At 44.8% G+C, this 27,266-nt stretch overlaps 1 protein-coding gene across 2 annotated transcripts in view; it reads left to right on the top strand.

Moving 5' to 3' along the window:
* Window positions 1-27,266, top strand: part of PTPRN (protein tyrosine phosphatase receptor type N) — a 178,062-nt gene that overhangs the window by 124,848 nt on the left and 25,948 nt on the right. For both annotated transcript variants that reach the window (XM_082262054.1, XM_082262053.1), the window contains 2 exons: window positions 19,707-19,919; window positions 22,541-22,750. In XM_082262054.1, coding sequence (XP_082118180.1) covers window positions 19,707-19,919; window positions 22,541-22,750 — 423 coding nt within the window. The remainder of the gene's footprint in view (window positions 1-19,706; window positions 19,920-22,540; window positions 22,751-27,266) is intronic.

The following is a 27,266-nucleotide window of genomic DNA, read 5'->3' as shown; positions in this document are numbered from 1 at the left end:
ACAGACCTTTTTGCATCAGGGGTCAGGTTCCTCCTTTTCTTGTCAAGGGCGCTTAGTGTCTCCTGGGCTTCCGTCATCAAGCGTCAGTGATGCAGGTTTGCAAGGCGACCACCTGGTCGTCGGTGCACACTTTTATAAAGTGGATGTGTTGGCATCTGCGGATGCTTCTTTTGGCTGCTTCTTTGAGGGTGTATTGTTTTTTTTTTCAGGTGAGCTCCAGTTTATGGTTGAGCTCCATGTTACCTGGTTGGCTATGGTTAGCCTTGGGAATTTTTTACTGCTTTTTCCCACCCCTCATGTTTAACACTGCTTTGGGACGTCCCAATGGTTAAGAGGAATCAGCTGTGTCTGTCAATGAACGAAAGAGAAAATGGGATTTTTTGACTTAAAATCAATTTCTCTGATGTTCATTGATGGACGCAGCAGTGCAGCACCCACCCCTCTGTGGAGTTGGTTTTGTTCGGACACTGTTTGTAACAAAACTGATTTCCTATAGCTGAGAGAGGGTGTATGCCCCCTGGGGCTACCCATAGGCATAATCAAGCTTTTTCCTGCCTAGTGTCCTACTCCTGTAGGGGGCAGTATACTTAATGGTTAAGAGGAATCAGGAGCTGTGTCCGTCAATGAACATCAGAGAAATAGATTGTTTGGTAAATCAAAAATTACATTTTTTATTTACTCCCCTATTTTTAGCCCTACTTCCTGTGTCTGTGTATGAATCTTGGAGATAAGAGTAAAGGACCGTACACACGGGCCGATTATCCGGCGGTTCAATAGAAACTGGCAGACATTCAGCCTGTGTGTATGGCCACCGGTCTGACAAAAGCTGGCCGCTTGGCTGGCTTCTGACGAAAGGGCATGGCTGAAAAAGGTCTGCCAATTGGCACCCGGGGTGTTCTGGCGGTGGGGCCGCTCCCCTGTCAGAACACTGTGGAGGGGATTTACTAAAACTGGAGAGTGCAAAATCTGGTGCACCATTGCATAAAAATCAATTAGCTTCCAGGTTTTATTGCCAAAGTTTAATTGAACAAGCTGAGTTAGACGGTGCTTAGCTACCATTCACAGATGCACCAGATTCTTAGTGCTCGAATTTTAGTAAATCTCCCCCAATAGCTCAGCAGGAGAGATTGCTGTACTAACATTGGATTGTTAGTACAGCGGCTCCTCCTGAGCTCTTCAACCCGCTGGGTTGAACGGAAAAAAACTACTAGTGTATACCAGGTTTAAGTGGTGAGAGGCCTCAAGAGGTTTGACATCTGCTGCCTTGTCAATTGCTTGAACTCCTGCAGATAGCACACATTGGGGTTTATTTACTAAAGGCAAATAGACTGTGCACTTTGCAAGTGCAGTTGCTCCAGACCTTAGTAAATGAGGTAAAGCTTCACTGTGCACAGAATACCCAATCATGTGAAAGGAAAAAAAAACTGCATTTTGCTTGCACATGATTGGATGATAGAAGTCAGCAAACCTGCTCATTTACTAAGCTCCACAGCAACTGCAATTGCAGAAAGCAACTTCACTTTGCAAAGTGCACAGTCTATTTGCATTTAGTAAATCAACCCCATAGTCTTCTTGCTCCTAGGTAAATGTAATGGAGTTCTAAATTGGGATGTTGGTCATCTCCCTCAAAAAGATCCTGCTTTCTGTACATGGTGGATTTCCCTGTCATGAGAGAACACATTGGAGTGAGTGGTGTAGTATTGTGGAGATCTAGATGGTGAGAGGCAGGGGCGTAACTACAGGGGTTGCAGGGGTTGCAATTGCAACCTGGCCCCATGCTCCAGGGGGCCTGTGCGGCTCCCCTGTACACCTGGATAGGAGTGGGGGCAGCATGTAGAGAAATCACTGTTTCTGGAAGTTCACCCACTGTGACACCAGTGGGTGAACCTCCAGGATCGCAAACATTACACTTGCAACCGGGCCCTGGTATTCCACCACCGTGGGGAAGCCCAAAGCTGGCGGGAAGGGAGCCCACTGCAGAACTTGTGAAAGGGTCCCGCTGTGGGACCGAAATAAAGGGCCCCGCAATGAGAGTAAAGAGCCCCAGGATCAGTGAGAAGAGCCCCAGGTTTGAAGGGAAGGGCCCCGGCCAGGAGTCCGGGGGGGCCTTCAAGGTTTCTTGCACTGGGGCCCTGAAGGTTCTAGTTACGCCTCTGGTTAGAGCTTGTGTTCTGTCTCTCTCCTGAGCACCTGGAGGATGAGAAGACACCAGGTGGTGTCCAGGTACTGTGAGCCCAGGGAATTATGCCAGCTTTGGCTATGCTTCCCCAAAGTCATCAAGTGCATCTACTCTGTGGTAGTTAAGGTCAGAAATGAGAGTCACTGATGCTACATGTGGCTTTAGAATAAGTGATCCGGTGGAAACTCTAACCATGATGAGAGACCTTTTTGAACTTAGAAATGGGACATTTATTTTGAGCAAAAAAATGTCCAAAGAAAGTTCAACAGTTGCGTGAACATTGGTCACTCCTTAAACAATATTAAAGAACTCCTTGTTTAGAGGTAGAGCAAAAACTTCAGTAGGAAAAGAAGGTTGACAGTGGCTACAGAGATTTCAAGAGTGCAGAGATGGTTGGAACCACAAAGGGATGAGCCAGGGTCAGGAGGCCCATACAAGGAGAGAGAGATGGGTGTCATATTGTCCATATAAGAATGGCACAAGTGGGACAGAAAGATGCCAAAGGTCTGTAGGTATCCTGTCCCTTACAGGCCAAGAAATCATCTAGCTAGGAACACTGACAAGGAAATGTGGCCTTAGAGTTTGTAAGACTCGTCTAGAGATCTACAGTGAAAGGAATTTGTGAAGAATCATCTGATAGTGATCTTGCTCTGCTATGAGTTGCCACTAGGTAAGGCTTTCTCTTTGTTGTGTGAAAATCCCTTCCATAAACAAAAGGTTACAATGGTGCCCATGAAGTATATAACAGATTTATTGATAGATATTATCTATATTAATAAAATCCAAGTGTCTCTGCATCCAGTCCCTCTGTCCGTGGGATTGCACTACTGCACATGTGCCCCACGGACAGCCGTTGGGAGCGCAGAGACTTCACCCCGCCCTACTTCAGTCTGTTAAGGGCAGGACTTCCCAAACTGTGGGTCAAAACCCACAGCCGCATCTGAGTGAGTCGCTGGCAGTCACTGCTGCCAGCCCATAACAACTGCCTTTTCACATTACGGTGATGAATACTGTCGTGAACAAGAAAAGCCATTTAAATGTTGTATTCAATGTACTTCATAATGTACATATATATTAAAGACTTTACATTTCATTCTGCACAATATATATATATATTAGAAAAGAATAAATACAGCATGGCACTTCAGCATGTGATCAGCTCTGCAGTTCTGTGTGTAATTTGCATAAACCACTCCTACCTACCAGTCAGACAGTAGAAGTTATCTGCTCAGCAGCACACATAGGCTCTGTGTACACCATCGGGGTTACATAGCAGATAAGTAGAGAGAGTAGGAGGCGTCCCATTACTCTGTGAAGCTGACATTTTGTACTGTGTATATTATATATATATATATGGGAATATTGTCTGATTAGAGAACACAAACACAGCTCTTATCGGGGCACATTAAAGGGGACTCTGACCACATTATTAAAGGGGGACTCGGACCACATTATTAGAGGGGACTCTGACGGCATTATTAAGGGGGACTCTGACGGCTTAATTAAGGGGGACTCTGACGGCATTATTAAGGGGGACTCTGACGGCGTTATTAAGGGGGACTCCGACCGCATTATTAAGGGGGACTCTGGCCGCATTATTAAAGGGGGACTCTGACCGCATTATTAAAGGGGACTCTGACGGCATTATTAAGGGGGACTCTGACGGCGTTATTAAGGGGGACTCCGACGGCATTATTAAGGGGGACTCTGACGGCATTATTAAGGGGGACTCTGACGGCATTATTAAGGGGGACTCTGACGGCGTTATTAAGGGGGACTCTGACGGCGTTATTAAGGGGGACTCCGACCGCATTATTAAGGGGGACTCTGACCGCATTATTAAAGGGGGACTCTGACCGCATTATTAAAGGGGACTCAGACTGCAATATTAAAGGGGACTCTGACCGCATTATTAAGGGGGACTCTGACCGCATTATTAGGGGGACTCTGACCGCATTATTAAAGGGGGACTCGGACGGCATTATTAAAGGGGACTCGGACGGCATTATTAAGGGGGACTCTGACCGCATTATTAAGGGGGACTCTGACGGCATTATTAAGGGGGACTCTGACCACATTATTAAAGGGGACTCTGACCACATTATTAAGGGGGACTCTGACAGCATTATTAAGGGGGACTCCGACCACATTATTAAGGGGGACTCTGACCAGGGGCACTTTAACCGGTGGCTCATACAGGGGAAATCTGACCCCGACACATAAAGGGACACTGATGTAAGGAGGCACTCCGATGGAGACACTGACGTAAGGGGGCACTCCGATGGGGACACTTATGTAAGGAGGCACTCCGATGGGGACACTAATGTAAGGGAGCACTCCAAAGGGGACACTGATGTAAGGGAGCACTCTCCAGTGGAGACACTGATGTAAGGAGGCACTCTGATGGGGACACTGATGTAAGGAGGCACTCCGATGGGGACACTGATGTAAGGAGGCACTCCGATGGGGACACTAATGTAAGGGAGCACTCCGATGGGGACACTAATGTAAGCACTCCGGGAGCACTCCGATGGGGACACTTATGTAAGGAGGCACTCCGATGGGGACACTGATGTAAGGGAGCACTCAGATGGGGACACTGATGTAAGGAGGCACTCCCATGGGGACACTTATGTAAGGAGGCACTCCGATGGGGACACTGATGTAAGGGAGCACTCAGATGGGGACACTGATGTAAGGAGGCACTCCGATGGGGACACTGATGTAAGGGAGCACTCCAAAGGGGACACTGATGTAAGGGAGCACTCTCCAGTGGGGACACTGATGTTAGGGAGCACTCTCCAGTGGAGACACTGATGTAAGGAGGCACTCTGATGGGGACACTGATGTAAGGAGGCACTCCGATGGGGACACTGATGTAAGGAGGCACTCTGATGGGGACACTAATGTAAGGGAGCACTCAGATGGGGACACTAATGTAAGGAAGCACTCAGATGGGGACACTGATGTAAGGAGGCACTCCGATGGGGACACTAGATTAGATTGCTAGAGCAACAGGGACGCAGTGCACAGTGCATGACAGGTTGGACAAGGAGGCTGATAAGGGAGAGACTTAAAGATATTAAAAGGACATTGTATGAGGAAACTTATACTTGGAATTGCATGAGGAAACTTATACTTGGCAAACCCTTTGACTGTAATTATTGTGGTGAAAAAAAGCGAATAGAGCCATAATTCATTTTTAAAGGAAAAAAGCTGTTGCTGTCAGGAAAAGGATCATTTAAACAGAGGAAAATACCTGTCACACTCAGCAAAGCAAATATGTAGAAACACTGTTAAAGGGACATTGCCTGATTGAAATCTACCACTGTAAGTGCATTACTGTAAAAAAAAAATTGCAGAACATAGACACGCTATTAAAGGGACATTTATAAACAAACTGACTTTAGTAGCAAAGTACGCCTTACTGGAACAAGTCTGTTTTTACAGATGTTTGACCACATATATCTAGCGCCCGTTAATTTAATGGGCTTAATGTCTAGTATAAAGTTTAATGGTAACTTCAGTTCTGTTGACACAAAACACTCTTCATGCACCAATAAAGAACATCTGGTTTGGTAATGTGAAAAGTGGATTGACTTGGCTATAGAGAGGTGGATGTGACAGTTGGGGTTGTTGTTTGTCTGGATGTGACAGTCAGGAATGCTGTGTGTCTGAATGTGACTGGCGGAATGTTAGGTGTCTGGATGTGACAATCAGAGGTATTGTGTGTCTGGATGTGACAGTCGGGGGTGTTTTGTGTCTGGAAGTGACAGTTGGTGGTGTTATGTGTCTGAATGTGACAGTCAGGGATGTTGTGTGTCTGGATGTGACAGTCGGGGGTGTTGTGTGACAGTCAGGGATGTTGTGTGCCTGGATTTGACCGGCAGGATGTTACGTGTCTGGATGTGACAGTCAGGAATGTCGTGTGTCTGGATGTGACAGTCGGGGATGCTGTGTGTCTGAATGAGACAGACGGGGATGTTGTGTGTCTGGATGTGACAGGGATGTTGTGTGTCTGAAATTGACCGGCAGGATGTTACGTGTCTGGGATATGACAGTCAGGGATGTTGTGTGTCTGGATGTGGCAGTTGGGGATGCTGTGTGTCTGAATGTGACCGGTGGAATGTTAGGTGTCTGCATGTGACAATCAGAGATATTGTGTGTCTAGATGTGACAGTCGGGGGATGTTTTGTGTCTGGATGTGACAGTTGGGGGTGTCATGTGTCTGGATGTGACAGTCGGGGTTACTGTGTGTCTGGATGTGACAGTCGGGGATGTGTATCTGGATGTGAAAGTCGGGAATGTTGTGTGCCTGGATGTGACAGTCAGGGTTGTTGTGTGCCTAGATGTGACAGGGTTGTTGTGTGTCTGCATGTGACAGTGGAGGGTGTTGTTTACCTAGATGTGACAGTTGGGGATGCTGTGTGTCTGGATGTGACAGTCAGAGATGTGTGTCTGGATGTGACAGTCCAGGATGTTGTGTGTCTGGATGTGGCAGTCGGGGATACTGTGTGTCTGGATGTGACCGACCAGATTCCTGACTGTCACATCCAGACGTAACGGAGGTTACGTGTCTGGATGTGACAGTCAGGAATGTTGTTGGAGATGTTGTGTGTCTGGATTTGACCAGTAGGATGTTACCTTTCTGGATGTGACAGTTGGGGTTGTTGTTTGTCTGGATGTGACAGTCGGGGATGCTGTGTGTCTGATTGTGACTGGCGGAATGTTAGGTGTCTGGATTTGACAATCAGAGATATTGTGTGTCTGGATGTGACAGTCTGGGATGTTTTGTGTCTGGAAGTGACAGTCGGGGATGTTGTGTGTCTGGATGTGACAGTCATGGATGCTGAGTCTGGATCTGACAATCGGGGATGTTTTGTGTCTGGATGTGACAATCAGAGATATTGTGTATCTGGATGTCACATTCGGGGATATTTTGTGTCTGAATGTGACAGTCAGGGATGCTGTGTCTGGATGTGACAGTCGAGGATGGTTTGTGTCTGGATGTGACAGTCGGGATGTTGTGTGTCTGGATGTGACAGTCGGGATGTTGTGTGTCTGGATGTGACAGTCTGGGATGCTTTGTGTCTGGATGTGACAGTCAGGGATGCTGTGTGTCTGGATGTGACAGTCGGGGATGTTTTGTCGCTGGATGTGACAGTCGGGGATGTTGTGTGTCTGGATGTGATAGTCAGGGATGCTGTGTGTCTAGATGTCAGGGATGCTGTGTGTCTGGATGTGACAGTCAGGGATGCTGTATGTCTGGATGTGACAGTCAGGGATGTTTTGTCGCTGGATGTGACAGTCGGGGATGTTGTGTGTCTGGATGTGACAGTCAGGGATGCTGTATGTCTGGATGTGACAGTCAGGGATGCTGTGTGTCTGGATGTGACAGTCAGGGATGCTGTGTGTCTGGATGTGACAGTCAGGGATGCTGTGTCTGGATGTGACAGTCGGGGATGTTTTGTCACTGGATGTGACAGTCGGGGATGCTGTGTGTCTGGATGTGACAGTCGGGGATGCTTTGTGTCTGGATGTGACAGTCAGGGATGCTGTGTGTCTGGATGTGACAGTCGGGGATGTTGTGTGTCTGGATGTGACAGTCTGGGATGTTGTGTGTCTGGATGTGACAGTCAAGGATGCTGTGGATGTTACAGGGACTTTCTATGTCCTTATGTGACAGATGGGGACATTCTATGTCTGGATGTAACAGTCGGGGACATTCTATGTCTGGATGTGACAGTCGGGGACATTCTATGTCTGTATGTGACAGTCGGGGACATTCTATATCTGGATGTGACAGTTGGGACATTCTATGTCTAGATATGACAGTCGGGGACATTCTATGTCTGGATGTGACAGTCGGGGATGTTATCTGTCTGGATGTGACATTTCGGGATGTAGTAGATTTGCTCTCTGTCTGTGGTGTGTTAATTCTAGCTGCTTTTTTAGGTCCCTGTCTTATCGTATTGATTACAGGTTAATGTGGGGGATGGGCTCTCGGTGGGGTGGTGGTGGGGGAGGTGTCATCCAGCTGCAGGGATGGGGGGGGGATGAAGATGGGAGTTGTTGGTCGGTCTATGGGTGGGGGCAGGGAGGGAGGACGCTTTTTTTTTTTTTGTGCGGTCACGCCTCCCCTCTGTAACATGGAACTGTTGTCATGGTAACCTCTTTTGATGTGACAAGTGCTGTGATTGTGACGGAGAAGGGCGATATTCTAGGGAGAAGAGGGTACCAGACCCCCCCATCCTACACACACTCTTCCCTGCCGCTCCCATCTCCATCCTCCATCACTGCCTCTCATCATCCCATCTTCTCCGGGAGCCCAAGGCCCATCTTTTGTGTTCCGTCGGTCGTCCTGCCTATCCACAGCCTCCTTCTACCCATTCATTCCACTTCTTCTCTGCCATCCTGAAAGCCTCCATTCTCCTCCATCCTCACTTTTCTCCTCTCGTTCCTCCTCGCCTCCCTCTTCATTTCTCATCCTCTCTCAATGTGTTTTTTTGTATCTCTGTGTCGTAAAGCTCCCATTTCCTCTCTGTTAGCTGTTCTCCAGGCCAGAGCATTGTGTGTGTGACATGAATAAGGTGCGGGGCCCGAGATCTCAGTATTGTCCCCGTGTCCCCCCTCCTCCTCCTCCCCTTGGAGGACTCTTTAAGGAGACAGCTCGCGCCGAGCAGCTGCAAAATTCACAGCATCTATTAGGTAAGTTCTGTGGAACAACACTTCTCTTCTTTTTTTTCCCTCCACCTCTGTCCGTGGAAGTGGGTGGGGGCTTAAAACGTAGAAAAGCGTCTTATTAATTAGGATTGTTTTTTGGTCAATTGCATCATCTTTTTTTTTTTTGTAACATTTTTATATAAAGCCAACATTTCTAAAGTTGTTCTTTCTGATCTTTTTTCCTTCTGTTGAAGATGTTTTTGCTGTTGTTGTCTTGTCTCATTATGACCTTGAGAAGGATCCAGTTTTTTTCAATCTATCACTTGATGGATTGCAAGCTCTGCGGTCTAAGGGGTGCTCGTAGATGTCAGTGCAAGCTGTGGTTCTTTAGTGCTTGAGGAGCCACAAGTCCCAGCAGGCACCAACAAAATGTTGGACCCAATGTCCTACCAGAGCCAACAGTTTGGAACCAAATGTTTTACCAGTTTCAACATTCAGGAACCAAGTGTGCTACTGGATCTAACGTATGGGAACCAAATGTCCTACTGGATCCAAATTTGGGGACCAAGTGTTCTAGCAGATCCAAATTTGGGAACCAAATGTCCTTGCAGATCCAAATTTGGGTACCAAATGTTCTACTGGATCCAAATTTGGGGACCAAATGTTCTACTGGATCCAAATTTAGGAACCAAATGTCCTAGCAGATCCAAATTTGGGAACCAAATGTTCTAGCAGATCCAATTTTGACAACCAAATTTGTCCTAGCAGATCCAAATTTGGGAACCAAATATTCTAGCAAAACCTCATTTGAGAACCAAATGTGCTAGCAGATCCAAGTTTGGAAACCGAATGTTCTAGTAGACCCAAATTTGAGAACTAGATGTTTTAGCAGATCCAAATTTGGGAACCAAATATTCTAGGAGATCCAAATTTGAGAACCAGATGTTTTAGCACGTCCAAATTTGGGAACCAAATATCCTAGCAGATCCTAATGTGAAAACCAAATGTCCTAGCAGATCCTAATTTGAAAACCCAATGTCCTGGCAGATTCAAATTTGGGAACCAAATATTCTAGCAGATCCACATTTGAGAACCAAATGTGCTAGCAGATCCAAATTTGGGAACCAAATATTCTAACAGATCCAAATTTGGGAACCAAATGTCTTAGCAGATCCTAATTTGAAAACCAAATGTCCTGGCAGATTCAAATTTGGGAACCAAATGTTCTAGCAGATCCAAATTTGGGAACCAAATGTTCTAACAGTTTTAACATTCAGGAACCAAGTGTGCTACTGGATCCAAATTTGGGGACCAAATGTTCTAGTAGATCCAAATTTGGGAACCAAATGTCCTTGCAGATCCAAATTTGGGTACCAAATGTTCTACTGGATACAAATTTGGGGTCCAAATGTTCTACTGGATCCAAATTTAGGAACCAAATGTCCTAGCAGATTCAAATTTGGGAACCAAATGTTCTAGCAGATCCAATTTTGACAACCAAATTTGTCCTAGCAGATCCAAATTTGGGAACCAAATATTCTAGCAAAACCTCATTTGAGAACCAAATGTGCTAGCAGATCCAAATTTGGAAACCGGATGTTCTAGTAGACCCAAATTTGAGAACTAGATGTTTTAGCACATCCAAATTTGGGAACCAAATATCCTAGCAGATCCTAATGTGAAAACCAAATGTCCTAGCAGATCCTAATTTGAAAACCCAATGTCCTGGCAGATTCAAATTTGGGAACCAAATGTTCTAGCAGATCCACATTTGAGAACCAAATGTGCTATCAGATCCACATTTGGGAACCAAATATTCTAGCAGATCCAAATTTGAAAACCAAATGTCTTAGCAGATCCTAAATTGAAAACCAAATGTCCTGGCAGATTCAAATTTGGGAACCAAATGTCCTAGCTGATCCAATTTAGGAACCAAATGTCCTAGCAGATCCAATTTAGGAACCAAATGTCCTAGCAGATCCAATTTAGGAACCAAATGTCCTAGCAGATTAAAAAAAAAATGAGAACCAAATGTGCTAGCAGATCAAAATTTGGGAACCAAATGTCCTAGCAGATCCTAATGTGAAAACCAAATGTCTTAGCAGATCCTAATTTGGGAACCAAATGTCCTAGCAGATCCAATTTGGGAACCAAATGTCCTAGCAGATCCTAATGTGAAAACCAAATGTCTTAGCAGATCCTAATTTGAAAACCAAGTGTCCTAGCAGATCCTAATTTGAAAACCAAATGTTCTGGCAGATTCAAATTTGGGAACCAAATGTCCTAGCGGATCCAAATTTGGGAACCAATTGTCCTACCAGATCGAACGTTTGGTAACTAAATATGCTAGCAGATCCAAATTTGAGAATCAAATGTCCTACCAGATCATACATTTGGGAACCAAATGTGCTACCAGATCCAACCTTTGGGTGCCGGCGCTGCTGGGCCGTATTGTTCCACTTTAGCTGGGGTTGGCTTGAGATTGTTACATGATTGGTGTAATGTTTCCTTATATGGAAAGAAAAGATTTTGGAAAGCTGATGGTTCTGATTTTGGACAATTCTTGAACTGTTTGTCTATATAAAAGACCAGATCAGAGTACAGCGATAGGATAAAGAGTTGTCCTAGGAATCCCAACCTTTGGCTGTCATTGCTGCTGGGATCTATAGTTCATCTTTAGCTAAATGTGGCTTTAGATTGGCACGTGATTTGTGTGAGGTTTCCCCCAATTGAAACAAAAGATTTTGGAAAACCGACGGTTGGAATTTTGGCCAACTTTCAAACTGTGTGTGGGTATAAAGACCAGATCAGAGTACAATGATAGGATAAAGAGTTGTCCTAGCAGTCCAACCATTGGCTGCCAGAGCTGCTGGGACTTATAGTTCCACTTTTGATTGATACATGGCTGGTGTGAGGTTTCCTCCTATAGAAAGAAATGATTTTGGAAAGCTAATGATTCTGATTTTGGCCAACTCTCGAACTGTGTATATACAAAGTGTTCAATGTATAGTGATAGGATAAAGAGTTGTTTTAGCAGTTCCTCTGCGTTAAGCCTCATGCGTGTGGCCGGTGCCAAGGAGTTAAGATAAATCTTAAGGAAATTGAATAAGAAATTGCCTAATGTATGGCCAGCCTTAATCTGGATACACACTATACAACTTTTGTTGTTTGATTTCCTTTAGACTTACCTTTTCTATGTAGTGCAAGGGCCGGCCTGATTGCATACAAATTGAAAGTGTTTAGGTTTGACCTCATATGGTTTTGGTAAATCTAAAGGTAAAAATCTAAAGACCGTTGTATAGTACATCTAACACCCCCCTTCCCCCAGACTGACAATCTTGCTGTCCAAAGGTGTCTCTGTTTCTTCTTTATCCAGAGTGTAGACCAGTGATGGTGAACCTTGGCACCCCAGATGTTTTGAAACTACATCTCCCATGATGCTCTGCAGTGTAGTTGAGCATCATGGGAAATGCAGTTCCAAAACATCTGGGGTGCCAAGGTTTGCCATCACTGGTATAGGCAGTCTGATATTGGAGGTAGTTTACTGAATGGATCACCAGGTGAAAACAGAGAGAGAAAAAGCCTAAAAAAGAAAACGAATGCAGCCACCACATCTAATGATTGGTAGGCTGCAATATACAACATTTTTAGGTTTGGGTTTAACACTAAGGCTACGTTCACATCTTGGCATTGCTATTTACAGGCATTTTTTAGGTGTTTTTTTGGGTGGTTTTTTTTTTTCAGGCGTTTTACAGGCGTTTTTTCAGGCGTTTTTGTGCAGGCATTTTTAGGTTGACAAGTGACCAATGGAAAAAAAATAAAAACGTCTGTAATCTGCCCAAAAAGAAGCTCATGTACTTTTTTGAGCATTGGACGTTTTGCTTAAAACGTCAAAACGCTCAGATGTGAACAGGGGCCATTGAAATTAATAGGATTTGTCTTGTTGGGCATTTTTTGAACTGATCTTAGAGCAGAAAAACGCCCCAAAACGCCTACATGTGAACTTAGCCTAAGGCTGGATATACACCAGTAGAATTTAATTTGAGGAAACTTGTTTTTGAAGCGTTTGTTCAATTTTCTTATATTTATAGGGTCAAAACAATGATAGTTTTCAACCGTACTGCTGACGACAATTGAAGGAGAAGGATGGAATTTTTTTCTTTAACCACTTCTGAACCGGAAAGATTTGCCCCCTTAATGACCAGTCCATTTTTTTGCGATTCGGCACTGCGTTACTTTAACTGACAATTGCGCGGTCATGCGACGCTGTACCCAAAAGAAATTGATGTCCTCTTTTTCCCACAAATAGAGATTTTTTTTGGTGGTATTTGATCACCTGTGTGATTTTTATTTTCTGTGCTATAAACAAAAAAAGAGCGACAATTCTGATTAAAAAAAATATATATATTTTTCACATTCTGCTATATAACATTCCCAAAAAAAAAAAAAAATTTAAAAGCCAAAAATGTTCAACCTTTTAGGCCACTTTGTATTCTGTTACATATTTTTGGTATAAAAAAAAAAAATCGCAATAGGGGTATTTTGATTGGTTTGCGTAAAAGTTATCGCGTCTACAAACTAGGGGGAAGATTTATGTCAGTTTTATTTTTTTACGAGTAATGTCGGCGATCTGCGATTTTTAGCAGGACTGTGACATTGCGGCGTACAGATCGGACCCCTGACTGACATTTTTACACTTTTAGAGGGACCAGTGACATTACTACAGTAATCAGTGCTAACAATATGCACTGTTACTGTAATAATGACACTGGCAGGGAAGGGGTTAACCCAGGGGGTGATCAAAGGGTTAAGTGTGAGCCTAGGGGAAGGTTTTCTAACTGTGGGGGGGATGGGCTTGTGAAATGATCATAGAGATCTGTGAACCTATATAGGAGGATCACAGGCGCTCTGTGATCATTTCAGAGAGAACAACGGTCTGCTGTGTTTACAACAGCTGCCCGTCCTTCTCTCTCAGCAGGGAGCATAGGTGTGCACAGCCTTTTGCATTAGGGTGTGCACCTCAAAGCTCAAACACATATGCTTGTGTGTGTGTGTGTGTGTGTGTGTGTGTGCGCACGCATGTATATGTACAGTGTCAGTTGGGCAGAGATTGGTGTCAGTATGGGAGTGGACAGTGTCAGTAGTTTTTTATTATGTTATTTTTTATTGCTTTTTACAATTTTGTTTTATTTTTGTTTCACAATTTTGTTAGGGGGCTTTGGTGAAATATCAGGGGCCCAAACAGGGGGAATCTGTGCCACACGGGTGATTAGGATGTGCCCAGGCACACCTGGCACACCCCCCTGCGCAAACCTATGGCAGGGAGGGATTGCGGGTGCCCGGTCGGCAATCGCAACCGCTGGCCACGTGGATCGGCATCCCCGCTGCCTAGTGCCGCCAGCGGCACGCGTTTGCCTTCAGAACCGCTACCGCAAACCGACGTACCCGTACATCAATTTGTGCAGCCTGCCGCAGTATATAGGCAGTCAGAAAATGGTTAACAAATAAAATTCTATCTGTGAATGTGCTTTTCATTTGGGAAAAATGATAATTATGGTATTGTACATCCCAAAATTGCAGAATTCCAAACATGGGCATGGCAATCAAACAACATTTTCGGGTTTTTCCTATGAAATTTGTCCATAATAGTATACTATCGAATACTCTGATTGATTATCTACCAGTATATGGCCAGCTTTACAAGCATTTCTGGGTGTATTAAAGCGGTATCAAACCCAAAAACAAACATTAATCATATTACAGCTTACCAATTCTTAGATGCGATGGCTGCATTAGTTTCCTCTTTTAGGCTTTCTTCCTTCTATTTTCATCAGGTGATCCAGCCAGTAAGGCTGGTGTTCAGACTGGTGCGATTGCAGACATCGCATGTGATTTGCATCGCATTCCTGTGCACACCGCATGCGCAAATAGATTTCAACCATACAGTTTGTTTGGCTGAAATTGTAACGCATTCACACCAAAATGGTGCAGAACCCTTTTTCCTCCGCACCTGTCTCGCCAGGACTGCTGTTAGAAATCACGGGGCCCCGTACAGCCTACCTAGCAGGGCCCTCCGAACCCCCCCCCCCCCCCCGAATAAATCAAGACAATATTTTCACTAAAATCATCATTACTGAACACAAACAGAGAACCTGTGTGAATTAGCCCTTTTTAATTGTTTTTTACATTTTAAAAAGAAAAATATATTTTATAAAAATGTTAAAACATTTTTACAATTATTTTATTTTACAATTTTTTTAAATTACTTAATACAATGTTTAATTATTATTATTATTATTTTTTTTACAATCTGTTATTTTTTTACAGGACAGGGAAGCCTGCTGCAGGAATGGGGGGGGGGGCGTCACAGTGAAAGGGGGGAACACGGGGAGGGGGGGGGTGATATAAAGAAGCAGGCAGAACAGGGTGGGTGGATCGGTGTTGGAGAAGCAATTACAGGAAGGATGCCCTGTGTCTGTGTCTCTCCCTGCAGCAGCTGAAAGCTGGCAGGAGTGGGAGAAACTGGCTTTCAGCTGCTGCAGAGAGCCGCAACAGGGCTTCCTTCTGTAATTGCCCCTCCGCACTGATTCCCCATGCTGTTGGGCCCCCCCTGTGTGCCCGGGACGCCTACAGAAGGACTGGTGGTCCCCCCCCCATCAGTTGCCCTGTGTATCGCACTGCATTTTGCGATCTGTTTCGGGGTGTCGTTAAAATAACATTGATACATGCAGCAGATCACATGGACAATGTGCGATTGCTTAGAGTGTGATGTGATGCGGAGAAACGCAGTGAATCTTGTGCATTTCCCGCATCACATTTGTGTGAACCGGGACTGTTGTTTTCCACAGCACAAACTCTCCAGCAGAATGTATCAGTTTACAGGGATGAGACAAACCACGTAACATTGGCGGGGGGGGGGGGGTTTACAATCTCCATGTAAAACAATCCATTCAGCTTAAAATAGAAATGAAAGCCAAAACATTTGTGTGTGTGTGTGTGTGTATATATATATACATTGTTTCCTTTTTTTATAAGTGATCACTTTCCCTCTGTTCTCAGCTACTTAAGAGCTGGGGGAGGAGAAGCAACAGTACAGTGACTGGCTGTGCAGTGGGGGTGTGTCAGGACATGTCTGATCATTGGAGGAGCGCAGGCTGACCTCCCAGCACAGCTAGAGAACTGACCACGATGGGTTTTCCTGCTTAGTGTGGTCAGTTTTTAATAGGAAAGCAGAGGGACTGGCAGGAACAGCAGGGATTTCACACAAAGGAAGCAATACAAAGGCTCACTCACATGAACGGCCAGGGGATAATAAGGGCGTGCGGTTTTACAACCGCCCCGCGGTAATGCAACACTGTACCCAAATTAAATTTTTATAATTGTTTTCAAACAAATAGAGCTTTTTTTTGGTAGTGTTTATTCTCTACTGGGGTAGTAGATATTAGACAATATTGTTTGCTAAACAAACATAAAAAGATCAAAAATTTTGTTTAAAAAACAGTTTTTATAGTTTGTTATAAAACTTTGCAAATAGGTAATTTTTCTCCTTCATTGATGTGCGCTGATGAGGCTACACTGATGGGCCCTGATGGGCACTGATAGGCGACACTGATGGGCACTGATAAGGCGGCACTGATGGGCACTGATAGGCTGCACTAATGGGCACTAATAGGCGACACTGATGGGCACTGATAAGGTGGCACTGATGGGCACAGATAAGGCAGCACTGGTGAGCACTGATGGGCGGTACTAAAGGGCACTGGTAGGTGGCACTGAAGGGCACTAATAGGTGGCACTCATGGGCACTAATAGGTGGCACTGATAGGTGGCACTGATGGGCAATGATAGGCACTGGTAGGTAACACTGATAGGCAGCACTGATGATTTGGCACTGATAGGTGGCACTGGTGGGCATTAATAGGTGGCACTGGTGGGCACTGGTAGGTGGCACTGACCTACAATGGTAGGTGGCACTGGTGGGCACTGGTAGCTGGCATTGGTGGGCACAGTTGCTCTTCCTTTTTGGGACCGATGTCCCGGCGATCAGCTTTTTTTTTAGCGTGAGGAGGAAAAAAAAGCTGATCGCCGGCTGCTGTTTATATCACATGATCAGCTGTCATTGACTGACAGAGGATCACGTGATAAGGGGCCGGGACCGCTGATCACAGAGCAAGCCGCGCATGCCCGCAGGCAGCTCATGCACAGGAGGATGTAAATGGACGCCTTCCTGGCAATTTAGGTCTGCACTGTAGCCGTCTTTCGGCTACAGCGCAGGCATGAAGAAGTTGATTTAAAAAATCTAATATAATACAATTATATATTAAAAAAATATATATATATATTTTAAAAACTGTTATTTTCTGTTTTTGGCCAGGTGCATCCTGCATTTTTGGTTTTGGAACCAAAATTTCAATTCCATGCACCTCTAGTTAACATGGAGGGGAGTTTAGAGGCAGAAATTTGAAAAAAAAAGCTCAAACGCCTGCAAATCAGTTCATAAGCCCTTATATGTAGTCCAAGTTGTGCAGTAAAACTGATAGCGACCATTACAAAGACAGCGTGTTTAGGGCCTCGCTCACATGGGGTGCACTACAGCTAAACCCGTGCAAGGGCCGTGTTTACCCACACTGGGATGCAAAGGGTATTCCATACAGGCAGTCCTATTGATGTCCATAAGGTGGCAGCAGCTGCACAGATAAAGCCACTGCTCCCAATTTGATAGGGTGCGTTCAGGGCCTTGCACCCGCGCCAATGTCAGATTGGGAGCAGCAGCTATATCTGTGCAGGCTATGCGTCCCAATGAACATCAATGACTGCCTGCATGGAACACCTTGCAGATCCCCATGCGGGTAAACACGGCCCTCGCATGGGCGTACGCCTAAACGTCTGGACAAGGTCTAAACAGTCACTTTTTATTCCCAAAGTTAAAATCTTCATTGATTTATCATTTTTGTGGATTGATTCGTTTGCATTGTAAATGTGGAGAAGAATATTTAAAAAGACATCTCATGATAAAATGTGACTAAATGCTGGAATTATGGTGCCCACACGTTTTATTATCTGATCAATGTGCAATTTGCATCACAGCAATCGAATATGCAAACAATATAAAGTGTTTCTAAAGGCAGAAGGTTTTTTTACCTTAATGTGATACTAAAGTCTTGCTTTTTTTCCCTAAAAATAACCACTCTTGGCAAATCCCCCCTACAAAAAATGCCCCCTCCCCCAGAACAATACTTACCTCCTGCTGCCCCTAAATTCCCCCTTCCAACACGAATCCCCTCCCCTCAATCTACTTGTGACACCCCCCTACCTCACATGATACCACAGTGCCCAGGGCAGCCATCCCTCCTGTCCACCACTTTTCCTGGCCTTGGTCACCTACATAGTTTTCCAGTGTGTCATAGTGACCTCAGATAATGTACTGTGCTGCCTCTTCCTCTATCCTGACCATCTCTACGCTGTGCACCCCCTACAGGTGACAGTTTTAGTAAATGCCAAGAGAACTGCTAGTACCCTGGATTGAGGCATGCCTCCTATATCACTAGATTGCTGTCCCTGGGGGGGGCCCTGTAGAGCAATTTTTAATGTGCCCACAGCAGGACATAGGAGGAGCTGAGCATGAATCCCCCCCATGTGGGCAGGGGACCCCTTACTGGTTAAGGACCTGACTCATGAGTCATAAGTGGTGTGACCATGTGACTAAGTAAGGTCGGGCGCTGGGAATCCCAAAACGATGGAGTCCTGCAGGCTGCTGCACACTTCAGGCTATGGGAGGGCTGGTTAATATTGATTTCTCTGATTCAGGAATCCTGAGTACCAGTGTGGCTCCTGCACCCTCCAAGTCGCGGTAGCCAATGCAGACTACCTCCCCTTTAAAGTTCATTTTTGCTGTTCATCATTTATGGTCATGATCTTTAGGTCTGGCATTACTCACTGTACTTGCTTTCCTGGCCTTCCTTTAGATGTTCTGCAGACTTTAGCTGTGCAGTCTGTCGATCAGTTTCATGATTACACTAAAATAGGATGTATTGAAGAAAATCATCAGCGGATAGCACAGCTAAAGTCTATAACACCCAGTGGCAGCACGAAACATGTAGAGAATTGTATCATTACAGTGAATCCACCGCCGCCATTGGAACTTACCTATCATTTCTATACCCTATTATATTCTATAAATAGAACATAAGGTTTTTCTCTTTACACTGCTTACAATATCGGTTGGTGTGGTGGTGCTCATATGTCGATTATCAATACTTTAGAGTGATGATGTTGCATATCATTTTTAAGGCAATGCTATATGGATTTGTTATCCAACTTTTAAATATTTTTTGAATAAAATTTACATTTGCCAATAAAGTCCATCTATAGCCCCTTATTCCTTTTATAACACCCAGTGGCCAGCAAGGAGGAGCATGCACGTCTAAAGGGATGCCAGGGATGTGTTCTTTTCTATAACACTCCAGGCAGGGAATGCACGTCTAAAGGGATGCCAGGGATGTGTTCTTTCCTATAAAACACTCCAGGCAGGGTTTTGTGATGTTTACAGGATTTTGCTGGCCCCTTCCAACAAACACGAGCAAAGATCTGCAGATAGTCTCAGTGATGATGTCTAGCTATTTCATGAAAATGTTTAATCAGAGAAAGGGGGGAACAAGGGAGGTAATATATGCGTACATTCCAGTAAGATCAGTAAAGAGGAGATTTGTGATTGGTTACATTTTGAATATCAGTAATGCTCTTCGTACTGCTTTTTTGAGTATATTTTTAAATCGTCTATTTGTACAAGGTGTTAATGTTACATTAACCAATCAAATATTTCTGGAAGATTCCACACTAAATCAGATCTTTTCTCCACCCACAGCGCAGTAATGGCACCTCCTTCCCTCACGCCACTCACTTTGGGGACACCTTCCGGTTTGTCCTCCTAATCTTTATTGCCTTGGCTTGTATTGCCGGGATAGTCATCGCCTCAGCTGTCATCTTCTGCCTCCGCCAACATGCCAAGCAGCGGGAGAAGGAACGCTTGGCCGGACTTGGCCCTGAGGGTGGTGGAGACTCCACGTTTGAGTACCAGGTAAACAATTGTATGGAGTATGTGTATAAAATATTCTAATATAAATATCAAAGTGCACCTTTAACTAAAATGTTTTTTTTCTTTGGCAAGATCTCCCTTCATGTCCTGTTTCAGGCACAAAGGAAATAAGAGGAAAACTCCCCAAGGTGTCACCAAAACAGATGCGCCCAATTGGATGATCACCCCAAGCTATCACAGCACATCTTGTTCTGTCTCTAGGACAGAGAGCTAAACCTTCCGGCTCCATAAACTTCATATACCATATTTCTTTGAGCTTAAATTTATTAAAACTAGCCAGGTGAAACTACAAATTGATAAAAATAAACATCAATCAGTACAATATTGCATACAACAAAGAAACAATGATCTGTAATACAAGATGGGGTAACAAGAACTTGCTTTTTAAGCTCTCTCAGGGGTGATGGCGAGAGAATGAGAAAACATGTCTTGCTGCCCTGCTGTATCTTCCCAAAATGGTGGCTGATTCACTTCCTGTAGAAATCCTACCTAGAATGCCCCTGGTTCCTAACAACTTTATTAAACACATTCTGGGTTTACAATTATTGTAGAACAGCTGAAGTTATATCAGAAAGGAACAGTCGATGGCGCCTGCGCTCTGCATATAACTAACTTGTGTGAATCAAGAAAACCCAACATGTTATTTTAAACAACATAAACACAAGTATACTGAATAAAAATCTGGTCGACAGAACACATCTTGTTCAGATAGACAGGACACTTTAATGTCGCCAACAGAAGCAGTGATGTTTTAAGGCTACTAGGGGCCTCTTCCGCAGGCAGCAGTTACTGCTGGCCACTCCTGCCTGCTAGAGAGGCCCCTAGTGTCCTCAAAGCATTGCTGCATTCTGTTGGTGACATTAAAGTGTCCTGTCTGTGTCTATAAACATAGTATGCTGGTGATATCTTGGATTGGACTCATGCTTTGGTGGCACCATCTGACATTTCATCATGCCACCCTCCAATGACTGGGTCTCATTGCTGTATGGAGTGTGGTGGACTCTTTGTAAATGTGGCCCAATTCGTAGATTTCCCGTTAACTCCTGTTTTGATGAAAGCTGTAAAATGTTGGATTTCTAATTAGGACAAAATAGAAAGGTGAATTTCCCCAGTGGGGTCATAGACAGCAACACATGCCGTCAGAATCTATGAACCTCCAGTTTTCTGGGAAGGCCTTCCATGAAGATTTTTGGAGTGTATCAGTGGGAATTTGTTCCCATTCACCAAAAAGAAAATTTTTGAGGTCAGCTAATGGGAAGACCTGGCTTACAATTCAAATTCCTCCCCTGGTCATCTGTATACTTTTCCAGTGTGTCATAGTGACCTTATATAATGCACTGTGCACACACAGAACCCTGTTCCTCTGTCCTGACGATCTCTGCACTGTGCACCCCCTACTGAGTGACCAGTCGACATTTTTAGCAATTTTTGAGGTCAGGTACTGATGTTTAATGAGAAGACCTGGCTTACAATTCAAATTCATCCCAATTAGTAGGTTTGACATTGGGGCTCTCTACAGGCCATTTGAGTTCCTCCACACCAAACTCATCAAACCATGTCTTTATGTAGGTGGTGGTTGAAAAGACCTTGCTCATTCCAATTCATCGCAAAGGTGTTGAGATCAGGGTTCTGTGCAGGACACTCAAGTTCCTCAACACCAAACTCATCAAACCATATTTTTAAGTAAATGTTAGTTGAGAAAATGTTGCTCAGTCCATTTCATCCCAAAGGTGTTCAGTTGGGTTGAGGTCGGGGCTCTGTGCAGGAAACACGTGTTCCTCCACACCAAACTCATCAAAACATGTCTTTCTGAAGATGTTGGTGGAAAAGACCTGACTCATTCCAATTTATCCCTAAAATGTTGAGTAGAGTTGACATTTGGACTCTGTACAAGCCACTCAAGTTCCTCCACACTAAACTCATCAAATCATGTCTTTATGCAGATTTTGGTTGAGAAGACTTTGCCCGTTCCAGTGCATCCCAAAGGTGTTCAGTAGGGTTGAAGTCAGGGCTCTGTGCAGGACACTGAATTCCCTCCACACCAAACTGGTCAAACCATGTCTTTATGGATCTGACTTAGTACACAGGGGCACAGTCATGGAGCAGCAGAAAAGCTCCTTCCCCAAACTGTTACCACAAGGTTGGAAGAGCACAATTGTCCAAAATGTCTTTGTATGCTGTAGTATTAACATAGATGGAGGGGTGTCCATGTGCCTTTGGCCATATAGTGTTACTAAAACCCTGAGGGTGCTAGTGTCCTATTTTCTGAACGGCCCTTTGTATGAGCATGTGAATATGCCTACCAATGTGTTCCCAGGTTCAGAGCACCACTCTTTGTAGTTCTTTGGTTGCAGATTTTAAAATTCCAATACCAGCTAGAAGGCTTTCTACTAATTCTGGCTGCAATGAATTCTAGAAAATTCAAAGAAAACTTGCATTATAGGTATATTTTGCAGGCTTTTTGAGTTAATGAAGTTGCAATGTTTTCAGGATAGGGTGGTCATTTCAATGGTTGATTTTATGTGTTGCCTGTAGTTGCTCTTCAAAGACAGATAGAATCCCTATAGCGAGTCTTTTTTCTTATTCTCTCTCTCCGCCTCCAGGATCTCTGCAGACAGCACATGGCAGGAAAGTCTCTGTTTGGTCGCACAGAAGGTAGCGGGGCAGCGGCAGAGAACTCCCGTGTCAGCAGTGTGTCTTCCCAGTTCAGCGACGTGCCGCAGCCAAGCCCCAGTTCGCACAGCAGCACTCCATCATGGTGCGAAGAACCCGTGCAGTCCAACATGGACATCTCCACCGGTCACATGATCCTGGTAAGGGCACCTAGGAGGAAAGAAAATACTGCTGAGGGACAGCCAATAAGGTGTTTGTTTTCATTTTTACTCTTGTTCCAGAAGAATGACAGCTGGATTCTGATTCAGAGATTTTATTACTTGAGCCACTTGGAATATGGTTGTAGCTCAGCTCCACACAAAATTTTTTAAATGAAAATAGGCCCATAGCAGGTTCTAAAAATAAAAAAGGTCAGGCTGCAATACCTAATCTGAAGGTCCCTCTTCAGGGATCTCCAAACTACGGCCCTCCAGCTGTTGCGGAACTACACTTCCTATGAGGCAAAACTCCGACAATCACAGACATGACTAGGCATGATGGGAATTGTAGTTCCTGAACAACTGGAGGGCCATCGTTTGGAGACCCCTGCTTCCAGCAGTGATTCATTTTGGCCTTAAAGAGGACTTCCAGTGTGTAAAAAAAAAATTAAAAGTCAGCAGCTACAAATACTGTAGCTACTGACTTTTATTATAAGGACACCTATCTGTCTAGGGATCCCGCGATGTCGGCACCCTTGCCGATTCGTCAATCGGTTTCGGGTGCAGGCGCTGGCATCTGTAGTAAGGGAAACGGGAAGTGAGGCCCTGCAGCTTCACAGCTGGTTTCCTACTGCACATGCGTGAGTCACGCAGCGCTTTCTGAGACCTGTGTGTCCCGTAGAAAGCAGGGGGGGAAGGAGGGGCCGGAAATGTCGTAGATCAGCAATCTTACCTGGAGGTAGGAGCGGGTACCTGTCAAAACCAGGTACCCACCCCCCCCCCCCCCCCCAAAAGTGCCAAATGTGTGCGAACAAGCGGAGCTTCCTCTTTTGGTTGGAGCTCGCTTTAAGATGTCCATGGTCTTTCAGCTCATCGTCAAAAAAAAACATAACATACTGCAACGAGTGAGAGGTCATTTGTTTATGGGGGCTGAGTCTAGAGTTGGGTTGGGTTTGTTAAAGACTCACTTTAAGGGTCTTTAAAGGAAAATAAAAAACAAAAAGAACTAAAAAACCCCAAACTTGTCATTACTTACCTGTAATGAAGGTTGTCCCAGGATATGCAGGCTACTGGATTTTGTAGAAATCTTCACTACACGGCTGCCCTGTCTCCTTTCTGCTGCTGAGCTTCTGCAGCTGTGGGTCTCCAATGAGTTAGGTTAAGAAAGGATGAGTTAGGCCCCTTTCACACAGGCGGACCGTTCAGATCTGCCTTTCAGTTTTTTTGGCGGATCTGAATGGTCCCCCCATGCATCTCTATGGGGGATCGGATGTCAGCGGAGACATGTCCGCTGACATCCGATCCGTCAAATCTGGACGGATGGAAACCCTATTTTCCATCCGTCCAGCGGATTGGATCGGACGGGATCGGATGAGAACAGACCGACGGTCCGTTCCCATCCGATTTCCCCCATAGAGATGCATGGGGAACTGACAGCTGTGTCTCTGCACACAGCGCGGAGACACAGCTGTCATCCTCCTGCTCAGCGGGGGATCGACGGCTCGATCCCCCGCTGAGAAAAACGGAATCCGTCCGATGGATGGATAGTGTGAAAGGAGCCTTAGGTTTTCTTCTGACCTTTTTTTTTCTTTTAACTTTTGTATTGTTCTTTATAAAACTCAATACACATATCTTTAAAAAAAAGATGATCTGACGGGGGCACACCCCCTGCTGCCCTCTCCTCCAATGAAAAAAGTACTCTCACTAATTACACTGCTTATAACAAAGCGCTGCACAAACTGTTGGGGCTATATAAATCCTGTATAATAATAATAATAATAACACAATGTATGAATGGTAGAGAGTCTGATCAGTCACAGGATTCTCTCCTTTATTCACAAATCTGGGTTAGGGGCAGTTTGGTTCTGTAGAGGAGGAGGTTTCTGGAGGGAGCTGGGGAAACTGTGGGTGATATGTCTCTGGAGGGGGGGTGAGGGGGTCTCTCTAGGTGGCTGAGGATTTTGCAGGGGCACTGTGGGATACTGGAGAGCACTGCCGGGGGCACTGTGGTTGGGGGCACTTTGGGGGCTAGAGGCTCTGCAGAAAGCCATTGCAGAGGACTGGAAAATAAAAAAGAGAGGAACAAACCCTCCCCCCGATGGAACTTTAAATGGTCTTAAACTTAGTAATTAAGTATTTGCATTATGCAAGTGAGGTATAAAGCATATATAAGATAAAAAACATATAAAAGATCATAAAAGACAAGAAGGTGTCCGAAAAAATATATACACACATATATGAGTGGCTAACCCTAAAACGACATCATCATGTAATTCAAAGTATGTTCAAGATATGGAGTATATTTGTACAACTGACGCGTTTCTGGATATTTCATCCGTCTTCAGGGGTGTTGTAAAGTATATATAATACAAACAGTACTTCTAAAAAAATAGAAAAACACTGTAAGGATATATACACTTCGCAATTGATATACACAGACAGTGTCCTCATGATGTGACATATCAGAGTTTGGATCAATCAAACAAACCAGTACCTACATGACTTAGATGAGTCTAAATCTTACAGCCAAGACAATAAAATCAAAGATAGTATGTCCAACCATTGCAGGCAACTGAATCAATGGTCAAAGCAGTCTGGGGTGGAGGGCCATGAGCCTGCAGATCCAGCGAGACCAGGAATTTGGAGCGGCAACACCAAACGGATAACTAGGAGTGCTAAAAATCAATACAATGAACACTGACTAGTTAGTTCATATTGAAATATATATGTATATATGTGCATATATGTAAATCCAAAGCTATACACATTACCCATGCGTATACAGGGATATAGTGTCCTCATTTAAATGAGTATAGCCACTATTGAAAATAAATGGCAAAATGTCTATTTAGAAATCAAAGCCAAGCAGCGGCCTTAATTTATCTTGATACTGTAAGACAGAAATAAGAAACAATTAAGGTCCTAATGCCAGGTGTTTAACGATTGATTTATGGAAATTTAAATTCGAAAAGCTATTATAGCATGGACAGAAAAAAGCAGAGCCATGCTGTGGGTGAAGTTAGTATAATATTTGAACTGTATGGCAAAAAAGAGGGACCAGGGTAGCAGAATCATACCATAAAGGGAATAGCAGTTAAATAAAAAAAAACAGAGGGCTGGGGGCACTGTGGGAGGTTTGGCACCACTGTAGGGAAGAGCTCTTGGTTGGGGGGCACTGTTGCCCACTATGGAAGGCTGGCTGGCTGGCACTATGGGAACTATGAGGCACTGTGGCAGATTAGGGGAGGTGGTTTCTGGAGGGAGCTGGGGGAAACTGTTTGGGATTTGTCTCTGGAGGGGGTTGAGGGGGTCTCTCTAGCAGGTTGAGGATTTTGCAGGGGCACTGTGGGATACTGGAGGGCACTGCCGGGGACTAGGTTGCACTGTGGCTGGGGGCACTAGGGGGGCTAGCGCTCTGCAAGAAAGCCAGGGGGCATACCAGCGGGCTCAGAGCACTGTGAAAGGTTGGACAGCATTGTAGGGGGCTGAGCGCTCTCAGGGGGCCTGGGGAAACACAGGGAGGTTGAGGGGCACTGTGGCCCACAATGGGAGGCTGGCTGGCACTATAGGAACTCTGAGGCACTGTGGCAGATTAGGGAAGGTGGTTTCTGTAGGGAGCTGGGGGAAACTTTGGGATGTGTCTCTGGAGGAGTGGCTGAGGATTTTGCAGGGGCACTGTGGGATACTGGAGGGCACTGCCGGGGGCTAGGGTGTACTGTAGCTGGGGGCACTAAGGAGGAGGACTAAAGGCTCTGCAGAAAGCCAGAGGGCATATCAGGGGGCTGGAGGCACTGTGAAAGGTCGGGCAGCACTGTAGGGGGCTGAGTTCTCTCAGGGGGCCTGGGGGCTCACAGTGAGGTGGAGGGGCACTGTGGCCCACTATGTGAGGCTTGCTGACACTATGGGAACTATCAGGCACTGTGGCAGATTAAGGAATCTGCAGTTGGCTTGAGGACCAGAAGGAGGGAGGCAGAGGGCCATGGTCGGGCGGTTGAGAAGCTCTGCTCTAGCATTCCCCTGTATAACTTTATAAAAGCATTTTTACTTTTGTCTGCATTGCTGCTGTATGATTTTCCCTTCATTCCTGTCCTGGGACAACTATTTTCCTACCTGTAGATCCGGACAGTAACAGCACTCCCTGTTGCAGACTGAGAACGCTAAGCTACTATCTTGCAATCAGAAGCAGCATTGTCAACCTTCCCTGCAAGTACCATCATTTGGTTGTTGCACTCAGGGCTGCTGTTAGAAAGCGCGGGCCCCCCCAAGAAAATATTAAAGATATATTAAGCTAAAATTACAACAAAATCACTGTTAGCAGACACAAATATAACATAACTCGCATAATTCCTGCTAAATCTAAAAAAAAAAAAACTATGTTAAATAAAAAAGCAGATGAGATGAGAAAAATATACAGGCTGGGCAGTTGGAGCTCAGTGATCAGAGAGACAGAGAGAGAGAGAAACAAAGTTACAATTTACAAATAAACTCCTGAGCAGAGATAAGTGCTGGGAGGGGGGGG

This window comes from Pelophylax lessonae (assembly GCF_965119305.1).
Source record: "Pelophylax lessonae genome assembly, chromosome: 6".
NCBI lineage: Eukaryota > Metazoa > Chordata > Amphibia > Anura > Ranidae > Pelophylax > Pelophylax lessonae.
Note: the sequence above shows the minus strand (reverse complement) of the source record. Positions and strands in the feature narration are given on the sequence as shown.